Raw genomic sequence first — 23,149 nt, 5'->3', positions numbered from 1 at the left:
ACCAGTGACCATAAACATACAAGCACTGCTCCAATGGCATAGTAGAGATCAAAGCAGTATCATGTGTTAGAATGACTCATTAAAAGTCTGCACCCAGACCCAGTTCTGAATTTGTGCAAATAGTTGAAAATTGCAATTCTCAAATGCTATTATATTTTTGCAAGATAGGCTGAAAGAAAATGTTATTCTCTAGATGCACAAAGCTGATAGATATATCAGAAAAAGCTTTTGTAGCTGTAAGCTGACAAAGTACTGACTCAGATACATACATTTCAGATTATATATTGTAACAATTTTTGCTTTTTCTTTCACCTCAGAGTAATGCTTTGTTTTAAATCAGACTGTCACATCAAATTCTACAAGTTCCTAGTAACATGCTGTCAATTGTAAATTTGGAATTTTGTACAGCACTAAAAGTTTGATAATGGAAATGGAGTCTTTTTATTTGCACTTAGAGAAAAGTTCTTGCAGGAAATCAGTTGATTTGGAAGAAAAATGTATCAATGGCAACTGCAGAAAATATCCTCTGTAAATTGTTATGATTCTTTTAAATCATACATGAAACCATCAGACACTCAAATTAAATATCTGCAATAAACTTCAAGATTATACCCAAAAACATGAACATGAATGCAAGTTGATTTTCATCTACATGATCATTAATTAGACTGGATGATGTTGCTAAATAGATTTTGGATATTTAACCAAAATCAAGATTTTGGCTAAGTAGTCACAATTTAGATTTTAATGATTTGATGTCAGATTAATATGATTTAATCTGGCATTAAATTATCAATTTAATCATCAATTTAATAATATCTGTAGCTTGATTTAATGTCAAGCCACAGATTATTTGATATAAATTGTGGGTTACATCAAATAAACCACAGATTATTTGGATAATCTGCGGTTTATCAGATTTTGGGGCTTTTGTTGATATATTGTAATTTCCTTTTAGATCAATACATTTCTAATGTCTGTTAATGACAAACTGACAAAAAGATGCTCATAAGGAATTATAATAATTTGTCTGTAAAGATTATTAATTTCCTAATTCTCAAAAAGCTGTTTGTGAGTCATCACAACAATGGGATGATTCTTATAAAAGCTGACAAGCTTTCTGTATGTCTCCATGGGGGCTTGGAACCCTTTCTGCTCAGCTATATTTTCTCTGCCTTTCATGTTTGAAAGCTTCTTTGCTGTCACGTTGGTCATGAGTTCCTAGTAACAATTTCTTCCTTTTCCAGGTAAAGGGCAACATGAGAAAATAGGTCTTCAAATAAAACTCTAGACCTAAACATCAGGCAACTTTGCAGAAAAACATAACCCTGTTCACCAGATAATCTGAGTAACATTTACAACAAATTCCCCAGTTTTACAAACCTGTAGTAGACTCTGGCTTAACATACCCCTGGTATCTTTAGTTTATATGGCTAAAAAAATCACAACAGATGAGTGTTTGTGTAGTTTTTTTTTTCTGCTTTTGAAAAATAGTAAGTAATCAGAGAAATTGAAATACATTAACATGTTGTTTTGGTTGTAAAATATCCTTATATTTATTGAGAAATAATCACAACAAACAAAAAAGAGAATACCCCCAGAAAAAAATAAATGTGGTTGGAAAAAATAAGGTTACATACACCGAATAAAAAGAAACATACACCTTTTTTTACTCACTGTCTGAAGTTAAATCATCCCAAACCTTTAGTAAGTTAGAACTACCTAAATTATTTCTATTTGCTAAACTCTGCAATGTTAAGATGAAGAGTTAATATTATATCCTTAAATGTTTTACTTACTGTAAGAAAGAAAAAAATTCCATTATACTTTAGAGAAATAAAGATTCAAAAATATCAGTCTGTGTTTAACAATCAATGTAATGTGTTTCACTTAGCAAATTTAAATACTGAAATAAACTAAGTTTTCAATACTATTCTAAATTATTGTAATAATAATTATATAAGATATAGTTGTATAATAACAAAATAGTAGGACTAGTAGGAAAATATGTTCTTAAAAAGAATAAAAATTATAAAAAGAATAAAGCTTTATAAAAAAAACAATCATTAGAGGTTAACCTAAACATCGATTGGTGCATCTTTGATAAAAATATAAACTTTGCATTTAGATAGGTCTACATGCAGAGTTTACATAAACTAATACTGATATGTAGCTCAGAACAATGTATCAGCAAACCCTGATTTGGTAAAGACATTTTTAAGGGCTGAGTTAATATAATGGAGAAAAATCTGATGTGTCAGAAGTTTCATGTTCTGAGGGAGGCAATCCTCTTTCCGTGCTCTCCAAAGAAATTCAGTTTTAGACCTGGTGGAAAAAAAGATAGGAGGAACTGCATTGGGCTGTTTATAATCATGTAATTCCAGGGAAGGTACATCCTTTACAATAAACTGGAAACTCAATTGAGCAGAAGGAGCAACAACAAGCAGCAGATGTTTCTGACTCCTTGTATGTAACGCATAGATGTGTAGATCAGGAGACGGTATATGCTTAGAAAAACACTCGAGATTTAATTGCCCTAATCAAAATCTCGATGTGTGGGGTGACAAAAGGTTATTTTAATTTGCCTGAGGCAATCACTTTGATTACATAATTGTGGTATCAAAACTGTAGCTTGCAGACTAATTTGAATATTTTAATCACAAATGCATTAAAGCCGTTACGCGACACGTCTTAGGCCATTCAAAACGAGAACGGCACTGCACAGAAGCTGAATGAATTTTGAAGAAGATATACATTTTTAATCTAATAAGTACCAGATAAAATGATGAATAATGGAGCAGTTTGCGTATGATACCATTGCTACTGCAGACAGAACGCTATGCTCAGATTTTCTCAGATTTCATACTTGTAAGTTATTCACAGCGCAGTCATTTTCAAGTGCATGCTGGTAAGCAAAAGAGATCTCCCATAATAGTTCCACTGCCATGAAAGTCTTCAGTTGTTGTGATGAAAGCTTTTATACTTTTTGAGAATAAAAAACGGCCACCGGGTGGAGTTGATATTATTTATAGAGGAGAATTGCTTTGGTGCTGAAATGCCATTTGCTTTCCAACACTGTAAGGAGCCAATTGGACACAGCTATACAAAAGATACTTTACTCCTTATCCTCCACTTAGGAAGAGTGGAGGATAAGTGAGTGGACCGAGTGAAAGGTAACTAGTCTCTCAGTCAATTATTTGCAATTTAAATTTTAATAAAGGCAAAAGGGGCGAGGTGCAATTTGCACACAGCACACATTTGACATATTCAGCTTCCTGTTTGAGCAGAAGGTTGTTCGATATCTCCCTGACCTCTTCCAGGCTCTCTTTCAAACATTTGCCTGGGTGGTAAATCAGGGTGATGTCTGCTAAGTCTCGGTTGCACTCCTTTCAAATATGGTGCCATAGAAATGCACACAAAGATGATAACTTGAAATGAAATCCGTATAGAAAGGAGGAATAAAGCACCAAGGGAACTTTTCTCAAGGGATCAGGCAACATTTCTACAGTTCTGCCCTCTGGAAGAAACGTGAATTTCTTCAACCGTTCTTCAAGTATATTCAAGCCAGAGTTTAGTGATGTAAAAATCTATGTATTTTATACATCCAGGCTCTTGGCTAAAAGGAAAAAATATATATTTAGAGGAGCTCATAAGAAATGCAGTTTAATAGAAGAATGTTTGTTAGGTAAATAAATAAGAATAAAGGATAATAAATAAAGCTTATTTCCTTTTTTTAGTTAGATTTTAATGTTCACTGCACAGCTGCTGCATGTTGGATGTTGAACACAAAGACTCAAAGGTGTGAGGTCATTGGGCCAGAGACAGTCCTCGCTCTACTGCATAGACGTTCCACCTGAGAAAACACATACATTCAGACCAACACCTGCTTCAAACTGTACAGTGCTCTGCAAAGGTGTTGAAAACCCTGAACCTTTTCACATTTTGCCAAGTTGCAGTCACAAGTTTTAATGTATTTTATTGGAGTTTGATGTGACAGACCAGCACAACTAATTTGGATTGCTGAAGTGCAACGGTATGTCTCTACCAACTGCGAACATCTGGAGATTGAAATGTTCACAAATTCTTCTTTGCGAACAACAAACACAGTCAGACTGGATGAAGAGCATTTCACCACACACTCTCATTTTGCTTAAGCCTGGAATGTAACTAGAAGATTCTAACACGAATATCCTTTGAGCTGCACCATACCATTGTAGCTCTAGCTATTGTTTAGAGTTGTCATCCTGCTGTAATCTCAGCCTGCGCCCCACCTTCAGATCCACTGTGGTCTATAACAGGTTCAGTTTAATCATTGTTCCGTATTTACCTCTATTTTCCCATAAACTCTACCCACTTTCTTGCGCCTACTTAAATAAACCATCCGAGTATCAAAATGCTGCCACAGTCTTTCAGCATTGCAATGAGGTACACATTGTAAGATTCAATGTAGTGGAATACGAAGCTCTCTGTTGATTCAAAGGGCTATTATGCAACTAGCAGAGAGGATGAGAAATTTGTAGAACATTCTGTGTTTTTTGGACAAGGCTCAAACTTGCTAGCAGTGTTATGTCACAATGTCTGCCTTTCTAACTGACATTTAGCGGTAAAAGAAAAAGAGGTTTCAACAGAAAAATGTTCAAAATGACAAACTCCATGAATAATAAGGTTGTTTTTTTGGCTTCTTTAAAAGCTGCAGAAATAAAAAAATGATGTTGGTATGCAGCTCCAGAGGATCACTGATTGCTGGTTTCGAAATATCTCTGGCTCCCAGTTAATTATTTTTCACCAAGATATAATCATGCCAATGCTGTCTGTTGTTAAATTCAATCCTTCTGATCAGTGTGCCAGTGGTCCTGCTGAAAATAATCAGTAATAATAGCAGGCCTCAAAGAGACGCATTTCTGAGGGCATGACTTGCTTGACTGTCAAGGGAGTGTGAGAGAGTGACTGACAAGCTGTTTGGAAATACAGGCCAGGAGGTCTATTCACTGTTTGACCCATACTGCACACAATGCTGCACATAGTAGTAATTCATGTCTATCATTTTTGCCATCATTGTTTTTAGCTGATAAACAACTTTTTTCAATCCAATTTTTCTTCCAACTGATTTACGTGCCTTGTCTTATTTATCTTGATTTATATGAATTTTTTATGTTTGAATGTGTACAGAAATTCTGGAACATTCTGGTTTAAGGTTAGGTAATGATAAGTATTATAGAACAGAAAACAGTTTGTAAACAAACCATTACAGTCTATCTATCTAGTTTTTGTGGCACTAGCAACATTTATTTGCAATAATAGGCAGGAAACGGCCAGAGAGAAAAGCGGGAAAGCCAACGTTCTGGGGTTGGGAATCGAACCCTGGATGGCTGCATGATGAACTAATTACATCCGTATATGGGGCGTCCTCTACACCAATTTGTGTGTTTCTAAATGTGAAATTCAATTCATTTTTGCAAATTTGTGAACAAAATAAAACAGAAAAGGGGCATTTTTAAATCAAAGGGATTAACTTTTTACGGTTTTCTCTGTGTTATAAATTAATTAAAAATATAATAACTCATTATTTGGTTTCTGCCTTGCATCAAAGGACATTTTCAGGTCCACAACTTTTTTTGACAAAAAAAAAAAAAAACGTGCCTGAAAATGCATATTATATAAAATTTTTGTGAGCAAATCATTTTTTTAAATATGTCCTTTTGATGATTTGCACTAATTAAGCTATGACAACCTGATTCACCATTTACATAGTGCAGTGTTGGAATAGACAAAGGAACATACTGAAAGACAGAGTATTCATTGCAGAATACTGTACAAATCTAACAGCATTAGCTTGAAATTCTACATCACCATAAAAGTTCAAGCTTTTTGAAATTATGCCAATTCTCATGTTCCAATGGCCATGCTCCGAGCATTAATTCTTGCTTTTCCTTTCAGAAACCCTCAGTGATTCTCTACACTGGCTCTACTATGACCCTTTCAAAAGAAATACTTACAGAATGTGTTTTACTCCAAACAACTCCACCAATACAAGTGATCTCTTAAAACAAATCTTTATTTTCGTGACGTTATGTGTTACTTGAGACATAATAGCCTTCCACTGCCAAGAGAAGGTTAACAACTTTTACCGCTGACTAATTCACAGGGATAAACTGGGAAATATTTTCTACACAACAAGACCACAATGTGGATATTCACTTGTTTACTAAACAAAATCCCCAGTCTTTCGATTTTAACCTTTAAAAAGCCTAAATAGCATTTATTCCATTAAAAAGGAACTAGCCTTGTGTGTCCAAAGCCTCTTTTTATTCATCACTATGTTCTTCTAACACATTTTGCTCTCAGTAAACAACATTGGGCAAATTTATTCATATGAGTGGCATATTTCTTTATCACTTTATGTGGAATTAACGATTGCAAATTAAGATTAGTCTTTAATACAGTTGTCCCTGGTTCGATTCCCGGCCTTAGACCATTTACTGCATGTATCTCAATTCTCCCTCTGCTCTTCCTGCCCAGCTGCTAATGAATAAACAACTCTACTGTCACAAAAATGTTCAGAAAAAGAAAAAAAAATCTTATACCACACTATAAACCCCAAACGAGACAGCAAATCTGTCCATACCTGTAAAATTATCAAAAAAAAAAAGATTAGTCAAAAACAAGCAAAACTAAACCGCTACCTGCATATGTAAGCATTTGCTTTGAAATAGTCTTTGATCAACAAGGCCATTTGAAAAACTACAAGAAAGATTAATTCACATCTGAGGTGCATCTTTGACCACAATTCCTTTTGGCAGAGCTCCGCTTGCTGTTTTTGTGTTAATTTCCTCAGGAATAGCAACTAATAAAATACAAAAACTTGTTTGGCTGAATAGAAAAACTGCTACTCATTTTCTGCCAAATTTTTCACCCAACTGGTTAGTGAGACACCATTTAAGCATTTAAAATCCTTGATTCAAGTTTGGCCTTAGAATAACCTCTGTGAAGTTTGATTAAAAAAATACACAAGGCAGTTATTTTTGTAAAGCAAGCAAAACAACAACTATTAACAAAAAAATGCTCTCTTGGTTACTGCAGTGCATCAAATATTGAAATATGAACCAATGGTGGATTGTGGAGCTTTTCCCAAGACTGTGTGTAGAAATGTGTGTTGCACTTGTTAACCAATATATATATATTATAAATAATATTGAAATACAATATAAATATCTCATTTGTTTTAAAAGAATCCCCCCCCCCAAAAAAAACAAAACCATGAATGTTGTAAACTGGAGTGAGCTGCTCTGTTCACAATTTCACAGATTGTTTATCTTATGTTGACACAAAGTGTTTCTCGGACCTTGACATAGTTAATGACCTACCGTTAGATAACAATATCTAAAAATATCATAAAACTAGATTGATGTTCTTTGTTATGATTATCAAACACCAAGTAATTCAGTGTTTATGGAGGATTAAAGGAGAATTTTGCAAAACAATATTTGAAATTTTCTGGCTAAATTGATAAAACTATCTATCTTTTCAGATGTGCATCTGTGGTGTTTTTCCATTTTATGAAAAGATACACTACAAACACATTTTTAAACAAATATAAGTGCATCAAAATAAATAAGGCAATAATAGCTGTAGGCTTTTACTCTTAACTTCTAGATGAGTTTCCAGATTTCTTATGTGAATTAAATCAAATTGTCAGACTTCAGACTTTATACCTAGATCATAAAAATGAGACAAAATGAGTAGCCCATGTCCTGAATTATTAGTGGCTTCTGATCATCTTACTTCAACTGTTGTCAATGTGAATCTCCCATAAATTATGGCTTTGCAACCCTCTCAAGACTGCAATTATCCCTGTTGCTTGAGTATTTTTCCTTGCAATCAACTCTCTAGTAATATACTTGAACTCAGCCCTCTAACCAGCCGGTTTCTTCTGGTATAGACATTTGGTATACCCTCCAAGCTGATTGTGTCAGTTGAACAACTGTGAAGTCAATAGTGTAATCCATCATTGAATGGGATATAATATGATCAAGAACAAACATTTCTGTATTAAAATTCCCTTTTAATTGATCTTATGCAACAATCTATTTTCTGACAAACAAAAAATTGGGCCTTTCAGTGTTTGTGAGCCATAATTTATTTAAAATTAACAGAAATAAAGTCTTAAAATATAACACTCGGAGTTGTGACACAACAAAATTAGGCGTAACATTTTCAATTGATCTATTGAAATCAATTAACTTTTCAATGAAACTATTTATTAGGATTCACATGCATTTTATGAAGAATAAATCCAGTTAGTACTTATGAAAAAATATATTAATTTAAAATGTACCAGTCCTAATAGTTCCAATTTAACAATTAGCATAGACTTTTAATCTTGTTTCATATAATATTTTTTGATAGTAGTAGAGCTACCCTTACTCTGTTTAAAGATCATACTTTAAGCACAGAAATTGTATTATTACATCTCACTTGAAACTAAATAATAGTAATGCATAAATGTAAAAAGATTCCCCTGGAAATAAACTGTCCACAAACAATAAAAAATATACAAGACATACAGACAAAGTCTTCACAAAATAACTAGTCTTATGAAATAAAATCTGGCATGCATCTTTAAGTGTGTTCATGATCTCTCTTCTGTCTTCAGGTGTCTTAAAGACATACTCCCAGCAGGATGTTGCCACCTGCTTCCACAAAATTTCCAATAACTGCTCAGAAAGAGGCACAAGGGGATGCCATTAGCATTAGAACCCCAGCAAGGAACTCACAGTCAGGGAGCAAAGGATGCAGGTGCAAGCTGCACCACACTGATCATAAGTATATTTGTACATGGAAAGAATGAAGCAGTTGTATAGATTTTTGGATCTCTGAGTCCACAGATTTTGGTTTTTATCACTTTTGATTGAACAGGTGTTCATATTTTTCTCTGGTGGTTTAATATCTTTTGACTTTTTTTTGACAGTTTTTATTACAGAGCGGCACTTACAGTACGTGTGTAGGGGTGAACACTTCTCGGAAACAATTTTCACCTGCTGAATAATGTTCATCTGTTTCTGTGACCTGTACCTGAGGTTCATAAGTGACACAGACGTCAAACATCCCAACTACAAAATAAGGAGGCCAAAAACATTCAGGTTCCAATCACCTGTTTTTTCACAAAGATTTCACCCATAAATCTAATGTGCGTCACCGAGCAACTACAAGTCACTACGCTCTTAGTTTTCAATTTATATTCCGACATGCTTTAATAAACATAGAGCCACATGAAAAGAGGATGGAACCAAAATAACCAAAACTGAACCCTTGATAAAAATCCCCATTCATCCTATTATGTTGCGGCAGTGCAATCTAGGGATACCAATACAATGAGCAGAGCTGTGCGAACTCCTGATGACCCCGGTACAATGTGATTCAAAAGGATACTGCAGTAACGCATATTCATCATGCAGATAATTGCATGGCTCACACCGTCCCACATGACAAGCCAATGTGACCACCGGCTCTTAATTGGGATTCTTGAAGCTATTCATATTCCAATATTCATGGAGCCCTTTCTCATTTCCTGTTTAATAAATGCAACTGTTAATTGATAGTGTCACAACACAATGAAGAAGACATTTAGAGTGGCTATTTCCTAGATTACCAAAGGTGAAAGTGCATCATGCGCAGTTAATGCATACTTAAAAAGACAAGCCAAATTGCTGGAAAGTGGAGAGTGATGGCAGACTGATTAGGCCGACTATTGGAGATAAAAAGATGTAAGAAAATTGTTCTTCTGCTTGTTGACTAAATAAATGGTCGGAAAAAGAAAGTGCTTTACAAACACATAGTTGTTTTAGGATTGCAGCACATTCAAAAGTTAGACTTCTTTTTTTTTCCATTTAAGAAGTCTTTGATGAGACATAAAATTAAGGATGACAGAATTGCTGTGTCATTTTCACAACCGCACCCCAACATTAAAAATGTATTAGCATGTAAAAGGAATGTGGCAAACAGTGACTGTGACTAATTCATGGCCACAAATGGCTTTGATACAGTTAAGATTGCAGGTGAAAGCTCCTATTTTGTCATTTTGACAGTTTTTGTTACAGAGCGGCACAATGCAGCTAATTTCACACATACAGAGAACATAAAACAAAATTTGTGTCTAAGAGCTAGAAGTATTCTTTTATTGTCATGGAACAACTGACAATAACTCTTTTTATGCATAAAAAGGTGTGCAATGGTATTTTTTAGCCTATTATGACACTTTTATTAGTATAATGAAACAAAACAATAAAACTGAAAGACAGGCAAATCTCTGGTCTCAGAAATGCCATACAGCTCAATACAATAAAATGCTAAACATGATGTAATGCAATATGTGACGACTCTTTCAGAATTGTGTTGTAGATTATGTTTTGAAAAACAGAGCCTGTACATAATTTTGCTGCAGTTCATGGTTCCATGAAACATTAGAAAAGCTTATGCAGTCAAAGTGAATATGCCTGAGCATTGAGACAGAAGGCAGAAAACACGAGTTCATGTTAGCTTCATTCATTGCTAATGGTTACGTAAGACCCTCCCACCCACTTTTTGTGCATGATGCAGGCTGCATCATGTTCCCAAATAATATTATATATATATATATATATATATATATATATATATATATATATATATATATATATATATATATTAACAGAAAAGTTGTGAAATAATTGTGAAATAGCTATTTATGCAAAGAACAAGTTTTCGTTCATTTGAGACAGAGCAGTGACAGACAAACTGAAATGAACCAGGCAAAAGCTTGATACAGTGTGAAGGACACTTCATATTGTCCCTTAGTCAAAGAAAGCCTCATCCTTACCAAAGAGAAAACAACCAACAAACATACTGTGTCTGCAAAAGAATTTGGAGCTTTCAAACCCTTTTTTACTCTTGATTCTATTGTATCAAAATAGCCAATTTCAACAAATTTCACTGAGATTTGATTTGATAAACACAGAGGAATGCATAATTGTAAAATGGAAAAAAAATTGCTTGTGATTATCAACAATTTTGCATGTGGGGTTCGCATTTTGTATCTAGCCCCCCTAAATCTAATACTTCTAGATAAAATTCTTTCTTCAAAATGTACCCCACTAGTAAACAGAATTTACCTATGTGTAGTTTAACCATAACTACTCTGTGCGTCAGTGAAAGCATCAGATGTCACTTAGAAACCATCAGTCAACAAAAACATCATCAAGATAAACGGACACCAGAGCTTGATAACATAACATGTTTGTATAAAAAAAAAATAGTAGGGAAGGAAACAGCCAAACTCTCATTTCCATATCTGGCAGGGCGCTTAATGTGTGGTAAAAGCACATATTTTGCAAACATAACCATTCATGTTCTTAAAAGGTGGGAAAAAAAATAAATCTGGTTACTGCTATAAAGTGTTGGTTCCCACAAAACAAACTACCTCTGCCGATCATGTGTCAAAGCAATTATACAGTGAGAAAAAAGAAAACATCAGGTCATGCAGCAACATCATTTCTTACCACTTTGTCTGGTGCAGGTGAATATTGTAAATAAGGTGTAATCAGTCACAGGCGGTCCATATTCCTAGATTCATTTTTCTGCAGCATGCGTTATCATGTAGAAATGAATTTTCAGGGACACTGTCTCACGTTTGTGTTGGTTTTTACATTCCAGCACCTTAAATAATCTGTTTGGGCTTAAAGGTGACCTGGTACTGTACCTGACACATGTTCCTCCATTGCGGCAGGGAAGGTGTTGGCAGACAGGCGGGTCACAGTTCTTGATGTTCCTCCCCTTCACTGCCTCACCCACCAGGTCAATCTCCTTTGAGTTGACCTGGAATTCCTTGATGCAGCCAATGAATCTCCTATTTTCTTTTCCTCTCTCATCATGAAGCTCCCAGAGGGATGAAACATCCCCAAGAAATATAGGTCCAAAGGATCTCTGCAAAAAAAAAAAAAAAAAAAGTCAGAGAGCTGATTTACGCTTAAATAAATCAGTCTCTGAAGTTAGGAGCAGTTTGGATATAACAGTACATAACATTTTCAATTGAGATTGATTTATATTAATATGAATGTGCAAGATGAAATCTAGAACCTACTGCTAGGTTCAACGCTAATATAATGTAGAAAAAAAACACAATACTGTTAACTAAATTCACTTTCTGAATTTATTTGCACAGAATTATAATTTTGAATCCCTAAATCCATCCTGTAAGCGTTTTAAGTTCTTTAAGTTAGCATGTAAGCAGTCTCATCTTCTGTAAGCAGAGGATTTGGATTTTCCAGGGTATTTTTTGACTTGTTAAATGTTCAGATCAGTATTTCTCAGTTAACGAGCTGTAACGGAGTTTCACAACTACTTATATGTATAGAGAGAAAGAGAGAGAAAGAAATAAAAAACAAAAACATTACCTGCTAACTTTGATGTGACATTTAAATAGAATTAATTGTGATAAATTTCAGGAACTCACAGCTTATTCTACCATAACCTTTTGCTTAATGAGTAAAATTAATTCTGCTGCCAAAACGGAGCTACATAATTTGGAGAAATAATCCTGTTGGAGTTCAGTTAAACAAGGTTTTATTCTCAGTGAGGGTTCAGGTCATAATATTTTTTAAAATATATGCTTGTCCATGCTAAAAAAAATTAGAACTAAACCAAAACATTATTATTGGGCCTGCTTTTATATTATGTTTGAAACAATTCCGATTTTTAATTGGTTTGTGTTTTTTGACGAGACACTCAATGTTGATGTTGCATAAAAGTTGCAGGAATAAAGATTGTGTAGGAAATTAAAGAATTAGAACTTCAGGTCCAAACCCGACGAGGAGTTTTTTTTGTTTGTTTTTTTTAAAATAACATTATCTGAACGAATAATTCATGTTGGAATGCTTTTTCTAAATTTATAGATGCTGCCGTTTTTAAAAGTCTTGAAATAATGTTCTCTTTTAGCTAATTATGATTTAAAAACACACAAACTTCTTTACTGAATTATGTATTTTTTGTTTTGATTATTAGCCACTACAAATTACCACCAGTTCTCTCTTTGCATCCAGTTTCACAACAATGAGGGCATGCAAACCTCTCTTCCCACACACATTTAGCATCCACAACTATTCCGGATTTTGTGGTAGAAAGGGGAGTTAATGGTCGAATAAATTATGTCAAGTCTTCCAGGTGCTCAAGTGACAAACCTGCCCCAATCCAACATGTTTAACAATCAGTTTAAATATTTCTGAAATGCTTTATTGCCATTTCTTCAAATGTAAAAGAGAGTACATCTTCCATAAAATAAAATTTTATCTCATCAGTCCACACATTCTAATATTTTCACAAACATCCTATGGGCCATTCTTTTGTGTGTTTGGTTAGCTGTGGCTTTCACCTTTGAACTCTCTCCCATGGTTGCTGTTTTTGCCCAAACTCCTTCGTTCTGTTGAATTCAAAACAGTGTTGTTAACTGAGGCATGTGAGCCCTGTGGTGCTTTAGAAGCTGTTTTGGGTGCTTTTGTGACCTCTTGGATGTGGCATTGAAGCTCTCTTGGAAACCAGTCAGTAGTGGCTGGTTTCCTAACAACCGTTCCATGTTTTCTTCATTGGAGGATAATGACTTTTGCAATTTTTTCCTAGAGACCCCAAGCCTTAAAAAGTGCTTTATAACAGTTTCAAAACCAAAAGATGTCATTAACCTTGTTTCTTTTTTGTTTTTTAATTTTCTGATGTCTTTTTAGCTATCTAATTGATTTCTTGTTTTGTGAAACTGGACTACTTGCTGCACTAGTTAATAACAGTGGTTTCATTCACTTTTTTACATTGAGTTTTGTTATTATGAATAGCTTTTTCTCCCTTGGAAAAAGAAGAAATCAATTTGAAAATGGCTGTGTGTATATATATATATATATATATATATATATATATATATATATATATATATATATATATATATATATATATATATGAATATATGAAACATGTCTGTCTGACAGAAAAAAGAAAAGAAATCTGTAATGTGCAAATTAGTTTTTACAGCACTAAAACTAAAGGAATAAAAAAATGTTCCCTTTTATTGAAATGAATAACAAAGAGTCCTCAGGAAGAAATTTAAACAATTCAGTGTATGTGCCAAAGTTTTAATAATGAATAGATACAATACCAGTTCTTCTCCTGAATCTTTATACTTTGCTTATACTTGAACGATTTATAAGTCAATCTTAAGTGGCTTAACAAAAGTAAACCTTGCTCTCAATACTCTGAAGTATAAAAAGAGACTTTGAACTGACTAAAAAATATAAAAAATTAATGAAAGCCAATCAGAAAAAAATGAAGACCTATTTCTCTAGATCAATACAATGACTACAACAACAAAGAATTTTTAGGTCACAATGCAATACTGGATAAACTTCCTGTTATAAATATTATAGAACAAATTCAGTCAATATCAAAGTAAAAGTATTAAAAAAACACTACACATCTGCACAGCAAAATAAAGTTTAAATATGAACTTACCTTTTGTACTCTTTTTATGTTTTTTTCCACTATAATTTAGACATTCTCAGAAATTATGAAACGTGCATTATTTCCAAATCTACACCACTTTTTTTATCCACCTCTTTATCAAATATAACAGTTCAGTTTCATAACTGCCACCACAAAATCTGAGCAGTCATGTCAGTATTTATGTATTTATAGTGCTTTCAAAATGCCAACTATGATTTTATGCTGCCGGTTGAGTGAAAGTGATGGACAGCTGCAGAGGAGTCGTTTCGTGGAGGGACAGCGAAGTGTTGGGCCACATAATCATTGAGGGTGTTGGTTTAATGCAAATGTTTGGTGCAAAACTGCTGCTTATCTGAAAACCCATAAAGACAACATGGATAACAGGGTTCATGGGAGAACCTATTGTACTGTCACCACATGGCTAGGAGCCCTGAGAGTATCTGTAACAAAGCTTAAGAGTCAAATAAACTAAGCTGTGACGCTGGGAAACTTTTAGAACGAGCAAAGCTTTATTTGTGTGATACAATCAGCAATGGGCTGCTCTAGAGTTGCATAATGACGGTGGGGTGCAGAATGAATTTATGGCCCCTTCAAGTGTATTTACCATGTTTATGAGACGAGTTCATTCGAAATGTTCACTTATGCAATATTCATGACTTTGTGAGTGGACCAACAGCGACTGAGTTCATGAGAGCCATATGCTCATTTTTGAATTTTGTTTTAAAGTAGTACTTTTGGCTACACTGAATCGATGCTGCATGGCTTAACAGTTATCTTCTGTACATGAAGATTTAATACATGAAATAAACTGGGAAATATAGCAGATACATTCACATGCAAAGTCTTTCATGTTCTTGAAGCAAAAACATTGATTTCAGTACTATAAAGGGAAAACAGTTTGGGGATACATTTTTCTTCAACAGTGACCTCAAAGACAGGTCTCTCACTCTCTCAAGTGAATTGGAATTCTATTAACACTGTCTCTGTGGTTACAAGGTATATTACATCCTTGGATTAATCCAGTTTTACAGTTTAGTAAACGGTTCCATACCATTGTTGAATAAAAGTACATTGCCATAGATACGACAGCCCAATGTACAGCAAATATATTGTGATAGCAATATCAGTGTGAAGATTATTATCACCAAGAGTATCATAATTCTTTCACAAAACTATCATAAGTTCCGACTTTGAATGCCAGATACAGTATGAAGCCTGTTTGATGGTCAATGTATATGTTATAGATAACCAGACCTGATACATATAGTTTTAAAGATCCTGAAAGCTATAGAGAGTTAAAAAAAGTTTCTATGTTACCACTAATATTAGCATTGAGTTATTTTCTCATGTGGTGCAGCCCCGGTCAAGAGACATGTGACAAGTATAATGATTCTGTGACAGTGGTAGTGCCAGTTCGTGAATAAACTCTTGAAACTACTTGTTCTCTGAAAGCTTTCTATAAGCATTAGTAACAAAACCAGCTAAGGGGCTTCTTTTATTTCAAATTGTGAATAGGATGTCCTTTTAAAGTGCATTTGTAGACATACTGTAAAGAGCTTTCACAAGTAATGCAATACAATAAATCACTATTTAATTAGAAGGGAATATAACTCCAGTCTGAATCAGACTGTGAATCTGAATGGGGTTCAGATTCAGTATAACTGGGCAAAATTTAAACTTGTTTGTACTGTGAAGTGAATGTGATCTCAGGATGAGACTTTGCTGCAAAGTGAATTCCTCAGTACAATCTGCTGGGCCTACAAAGATTTTTTTTTGTGGTAGAGAAGCACTGATCAGAAAACGTGTGGCTGATTTTTGATCTCAGATTTTGTAAATCTCACAATTTCTACTTTTAGCATAAATGAAAATTCACAAGATATATAAGACAAAAAGTGAATTGTAACATTGCAGAACTGTATGTCTTTGCATCACTGGAAATCCAATGCAGTAATATCCTTCAGATTAATATTAGACAGCTGCATCTTTACAAATAAAACTTAACAAAAAATGAGGCACATCTCATATTGAGAATGTTAAATTTTTTTTTACATTTTTTAAAATAAATGACAGCGTTGATAAATTAAATATTGTGGAGTAAAACAAAATACCTGTCTTTCACAAATGAAAATTTGTAGGAAATTCGCTTTTCTTTCTGCAAGCTTTTGTTTTTAAAACAGCTTAGCCTTCTTAAAAATAACTAGTTAAGTTCTTTTCTCTCAGTAACAATTCATTATTAAAATGTAGAAGATTGATTTGTATCAACTTTTGACTAAATTAAATTCTGTATAGTTGAGATGACATTTAATGTTAGTATTATGCAAACAAGCTGAATTAAATTGAACTTGCTCAAAATGACTAGAATGCTATTTTGCACTATATAAATAAAAATTAGATGAAAACATTAGCTAGTTTGAAAGGGTCATTTTGACAACATAACCATTGTATGCATGAGTAGACCCCAAGAGATATTAGATGTATATCTAATGTAAATCTATATAAATCTATAAATCTAATACCAATATATTTAAATAATATTGAATATTATTCCAATAAAATGTCATTAATGCCATTTTGTTGAGTACTCGACCGAATGCCACTTCTTCACATCTACACACTGTGGTAACCTGAGCAAGCAAAGGTTATCCGTCAGTCTACCTGCTAATTGCAACATAGATAGTGCTCCTGTAATTAATGAATGTGTTATAAGTTTAAGGAAAATAAAAAAAATAAAAAAAAGGAAAGAGGATGTGAAAAAAAATCATAGCATCTCAAATTAGAAGACCATAAATCATGCTGAGGGAGGGGGCATGCTCAGCCAGTGGGAAGGTTGAGTCCCTCTCTGTGCCTTTGAACGAGAAAAACAAAATTATAAATAACATATAGAGGAGTTATGGATGAAATTAATGAGTCACATCTGATTATTGAGTCTGAGCTATCTTAATGGTGCTTTCATGCCTGCAAACTTTGATCATCTGTGGGAAATATAACAGGTGCACCTACTTTTAACGAGTATTGGCTGTTACTGGGCTGCTTTTGACAACATAAGGGCAACAAAGAAACAATTCATTGTGTTGCTGTCCTGAGTTCAGTAGGTCAGTTGTTTGAACAAAATCACTGTTGGCACAGAAGTGGTGGCAAAGTTCAGTAAAAACAAAACAACAACAAAAAAAAACCCAAAAACAATACAGTCGCTGTTCCAGCTGCTGCCAGTAAGCCTCATCTGTTTAATCAAATATGTGAGAGTGCATATTCCCAGGTTACTCTCCAACATCAATGCTTTATCTGTACCTCCTGATCATCACAAGGCATGGTAGAACAAGTGAGGCAGTGATAACTTAGCTTCACCTTAAATTCACCTGATTCAAGAAAAGGTAGGTCACAATGTGCTAAATAAAGCTAATACAAAAAACACAAAACTCCATAGTAGAGCAGTGCAATGCTTCTCTGATGTTTGTCCTAACTTTATTAAAGATTTATAAATGATCTTTAGTAAAGTTAGTACTTGTACCCACAAAGCCATGTTAGGACAGGAGTACCTTGGACAAAAGTGAAGTTGTAAAGTTAACATGCACTTTAAGTGAAGTAGGATTATTCCTGGAATCACTGGATTGTTTTCAATTGTCAGACCAGGATTCAAGATGATTGTGGCCTCTGAATTCAAAACAATCTGTGAAAATCCCTTTCATTTGACCAAAAAAAACCCCATTAAGGAACATCCTCACCTCACCCCACAGAAGTTTAGGTTTAAGAATGAGTAAGACGGTTATGTTCAGTAATAATTAATCAGTGCATGACATTCTGATTTTATATTCCTGAACACACTCTGAATGTACAATAGAACATTTATATATTTTCAGTGAAGCTGAGAGATCCAGCTTTGTAACTTGGAGCTGTTTTGTGAGAACTGTACTATACAGATTTTTTTTTTAATTTTGTAGCAGAGAATAACAACAGATAAGCTAAAATCTGTAGTGCATTGATAGGTCAGTTTTATAGAAATTGACTGGAAATTCATTCCTAATATCTCTTATCGCTGCATCACTATTGCTAACTCATGCAATAATGAATAAACCTGCATGCCATTTATGCATGGAAGTCATAAATGGCAATCAGTAGTCTATGATAAACCTCATAGAAAAGGCAAAGAGAGATCTGGACATTAAGGGCAATGGTTGATGTGATTGAAGCATACCTCTGACACAGAGTGAGACACCAGTTCCTCAAGATGCTGTGCAGTGCCATTATCTGCAGTAATTTCAATCCGACATGACCCTCCTTGTTTGCCAACAGGAAGGCTGAATCTGTTAAGAAAAAAAACAGAGAGAGAGATGAGGTGATTCAGAGAGTTAGCAAGTAAGGTAGATCCAAGCAATATCTGCGATTCACAATAAATCCAGCAAAGCATGAAAATATTCTGATGGCGAGACAGACAAAGCAGTCACAGTAATGGAGCTGCTAATGTGACTATTGAGAATATACCATAAACTGGCTAGGTATACATTACATACAGTTTTATGAGGATTTTTATGCAGTGGTAGATTGGCTTGGGAGCAATGGTGCGTTTATATCGCTCCCCACCAGCCAAAACCCAGGAGAGACGACAAAAACAGACGATGTTTTGGATGCAGGATTTAAATAAAAAAGAAGCACCAAAATAGGTTTCTGCTCAGCACTGCAGTGATATACTTTAAATCGCAGTGCTCCTTATAAAAATCTGAAATTTACATAAAGAGATAAGCAGTCATTAGCAAGTTCATTTACATGATAAAGCTATAGTGAATGACACACATTGCCACGCCAAATAAAACAGGAGTTACATTAACATTACTAATAATTACAACAGTCATAAATACATAAACTAATCAGCCTCACAAAGACATGCAAAATGCAAATTTTGGTGTAAGAGCTTATTATGTCACTCAGGATTAATTAATGATAAAAATGAGGGCAAAAACCATATATGCACAATAACCCTAATGAGAAGGAAGACAATTTTGTCATTTGACCTGATGGGACTCTCTGGGGAAATATACAGTTGCACTAGTCATTAATGTTGTAGCCATAATGTTAAGTAGCTGGTCTACTTGTGTCATACTCCAACATTGGCAAAGTCAAGCACTTCCCTTTCCTCGATCCATCATTGGTTTATGCTGGCGCTATACAATCATGGGCTCTCAATATTGCGACAGGTTGCATATGGACTTCATTGTTCACATAAACTTGATTATGTGCTGGGAAGTAATTCACATGAGGCACCTTCATTCTACAAGTTTATGTAGTCCCTGCTGCTTAAATGTGAGATAAAAGACACTGCAGATCTCAAACCTGTTTACACCTCTAATGAAAATCCAGAATTTTGTGACTTTAAATAAAGTCACAAATTCAAAACCTCCAGCTAATTGATTTGACATATATCATTTAAAACTAAAGTGAAAACAAACAGTTCCATTTGATAAAAATGTGTCATTTAAAACGACATAAAACTACAATAACCTGGTTGCACTAGAGTGCATATATGGTACATAAATTGATACTTTGAAGAAGCACTTTATGATTGTAGATTCTGGCTGTACCATTACAAAACTTTAACTTCTTGTTGACTACTGCTGTAAATTCACCTCAGGTCAATAGCCTAGAAGTTGTATGTTAAAGCCTACAATTTTTAATTCCCCCAGAAGATTTAGATTGATAATGATGTTCCTTCCACCTAGAAGTGTATTTATTTATGAAAGAGAATAAGCAAATCTAAATGAATATCCAAACAATGGAAAAAGAGAAAACTATTTCTGCTTAAATTTTAACCAAAAATATCATGGCAAAAATTATTTAGATTCTTCCCAGCAACCAGGCTATTGCAATTTCTTTTTCCTTTTAAAATTTTCCTCCCAAAACAGATTAGTTTATGAATTACATGGTACAGGATATGTCACAAGAAAAGTGGAAAAAGGTTTGGAATGAAAACTTGACATTTTCACAGGGTTATGTACACTTTTGAGAGCCGCTGTATTTCACCGAGCTGCTAATTTGACTCTGCAAAATCGACCATCCTGCTGTTTGTGACTGGCTGCGCATTGATGAGGAGAAAGCCTCAAATGTGTATTTTAATAGCCAGATGAAAACAATAAGGGCAATCGCCCTCCTGTTAATTTGAAACAGCCTTCCAGGACACCTCCCTGAGGCAATCCCACACACACAACCTCAGGTAGGACTAATTACAGGTATGGAAATCACAAGAGCTCTTTTGTACACACATATCTGCATGCACACATATATTCATGCACACGTTTAAGATTGAATATGTGAAAGGCAGCCTAATGTCCAGAGAAAAGGGAGAAGAGAGACATTACTGTCCCCAGGGTGCCTGGTCCGTTTCTTCTGTCATTCTTCATACATTTGCATAACATTAACAGATTGGAAAGATATTTTAGAAAAGTATATCCTCTCCACTGAAATTCAGAAAGTTAGATGACAATGTGCAAATGAACACCTACTGTACATGTCATGAGTACACGTCTTTGTGAAGCAAAAAGAACTATAGAAAGGTATGAAAAATCATAGAAATATTATAAAATGTCTGTTGCTGAAAATGTTTGATGCATATTTTAGTGGTTTGCACAGTGGGGATAATTTTTTTGTGCCTTCTATTATTCCAAAAAAACATTCACTGCCTAAGCAAACAGGATGATGTCTACTGATGAGCTCTTGTCAGCACACTGAATGCTCCACTCAGCTAATTTACATTGGTCTGGCTCTAAGGAAAACATGGCTATTTATATAGATAACTATTCTAGTCTTTTTAGCCAGACAACTAAAACTATTCCTTATGGGTTCAAATTAACATCACAAAAAGTACAAAACGCACAAAGGATGAGGCCTTCCATATATATGAATGAAAGAGAGGGAAAAGAGGTTTTTAATGGAGAGATTAAATAATCTAGAACTGGGTTTTCTTTGCTCTATTCCTCTGCTTGGTCTCAAAGGATCAAGAGAAGAAATATCCCAGCTTCAAATAAACAAACAAAGACATGTAAATATTTCATTTTCTCTAGGCACACAAAACCACAATGTGGTGGAAAGCTTTTTTACATCCTCAATCATCATTTATGCATTTGTTCATCTGGCTAATGATCTAATCATAAGCAATTTGTCATCTCTAAAATCTTCATTTAGACTCCGGGTGTGTGACTAATTCAGGGCATGAGCATTTCTGTAACTTTCAGGAGCATAACCTCTGAAATATTACCTGCAATGTTAAGGGACCAGGCGATATTTTCAGCACTGCACCTTTACGCAAAGGTATTTATTAAACCTGAGGTGGGCGTTTGTCTTTCTAATCAAATGTGCCTCCTTCACAGTCCCCTTGCAGAAAATTAGCAATGAGGGAGAATCATCATTAAAATATTACTACTGCATAAAACATCTGAAAGTATTGGCAACAGATGGCAGTAAAACATCATGCAGCACACTGGTGCCCTTGCAACATATTTCTCTGACTGATGGGCTTTGGTGACACCTTTTTAGCTGTTTATTATTCTAAAAATATTATATATTCCTAAAAAAGGATTCAATGGAACACAACATGGTAAATTTGTAGTATTCTGACAGTTTTGCATTTAACCAATACGCGACTATTATATTTGAAGTTAATAGTGCTTACTAGACCCTTAATGTTTATGAGCAAATTAATAATTACTGACTCATATGTTGTACATATATGATGAACACAAATACCACCTGTTACCATGCTTTTAGTCATAGCAGAACAGGCTGAACAGTTACATAAGAAGACAAAACAGAAATCACCCTTCATATGGTTAATATTCATTATTTATGAAATTCTCCACACTTTCTAGCACAAACCATCAAGAGGGAACAATTTTGGGGGAGAAGTTGAATTATTTTTTTCAAAGTATTTTCAAACATATATCAGACCAACATCTGCACTTTTAGTGAATCTAATCTCTGCTCTGGCTATGGTGCAGTGGTGCTCTCACACGCAGCACTGCAGCATTTGCTGCATAATTTGTGCTGTGACCGGCGAGCCTCAATTAATTTGGGCAGCCTGTGTTCTATCATTATATCTTTGGCAATACAATTAGACAGCACACAGCAAGGCTCTTTGCATTGTGGGGGTTCACAAAACAAAAAGTGAGCAGGCACGGCTGGCGACTGCCTCTTCAGTGAACCTTTTAAGAGGAGGTCTTGTCAATAAAACGCTGAATACAGTGCAGGTGATAAACACGCCTTATTCTGATCTGGAGTCATGCTGAGTTGATGTGTGTTTGAAAACAAAAATGCTCTATATTAAGATCAAGTGAATACACAATATGTCATTAAGTCTAATGAAAATGTAAAGCAACTGAAACATAGTGTAATAATGATGTGCTGTTTGTGTATAAAAACAAAATGAGTAAGACTGTTAATCTTTTGAGAGATTTATTAACTTCTCTGTACTAAGAAATTATTGACTTCTAATTTAAGTTACCCCAAACATTATAAACTCATAGACTGAAAAGCAGTGAAGACAGATGGGTACCAAAGAGCCCTGTCAGCTCTCCATTAAGGAGTTTGTTATTGAACAAGCTTACACAGATTAACAGGTGTTTTTGAAACAGGCTGGACTTGAATCTGGTAA

At 34.5% G+C, this 23,149-nt stretch overlaps 1 protein-coding gene across 2 annotated transcripts in view; it reads right to left on the bottom strand.

Moving 5' to 3' along the window:
• Positions 1–23,149, bottom strand: part of eys (eyes shut homolog) — a 171,944-nt gene that overhangs the window by 19,184 nt on the left and 129,611 nt on the right. For both annotated transcript variants that reach the window (XM_032553124.1, XM_032553125.1), the window contains 2 exons: positions 18,707–18,815; positions 11,735–11,958 (listed from right to left, as the gene is read on the bottom strand). In XM_032553124.1, coding sequence (XP_032409015.1) covers positions 11,735–11,958; positions 18,707–18,815 — 333 coding nt within the window. The remainder of the gene's footprint in view (positions 1–11,734; positions 11,959–18,706; positions 18,816–23,149) is intronic.

Source organism: Xiphophorus hellerii, chromosome 22 (genome assembly GCF_003331165.1).
Source record: "Xiphophorus hellerii strain 12219 chromosome 22, Xiphophorus_hellerii-4.1, whole genome shotgun sequence".
Taxonomy (NCBI): domain Eukaryota; kingdom Metazoa; phylum Chordata; class Actinopteri; order Cyprinodontiformes; family Poeciliidae; genus Xiphophorus; species Xiphophorus hellerii.
This window is presented reverse-complemented; position numbering and strand designations above follow the sequence as displayed.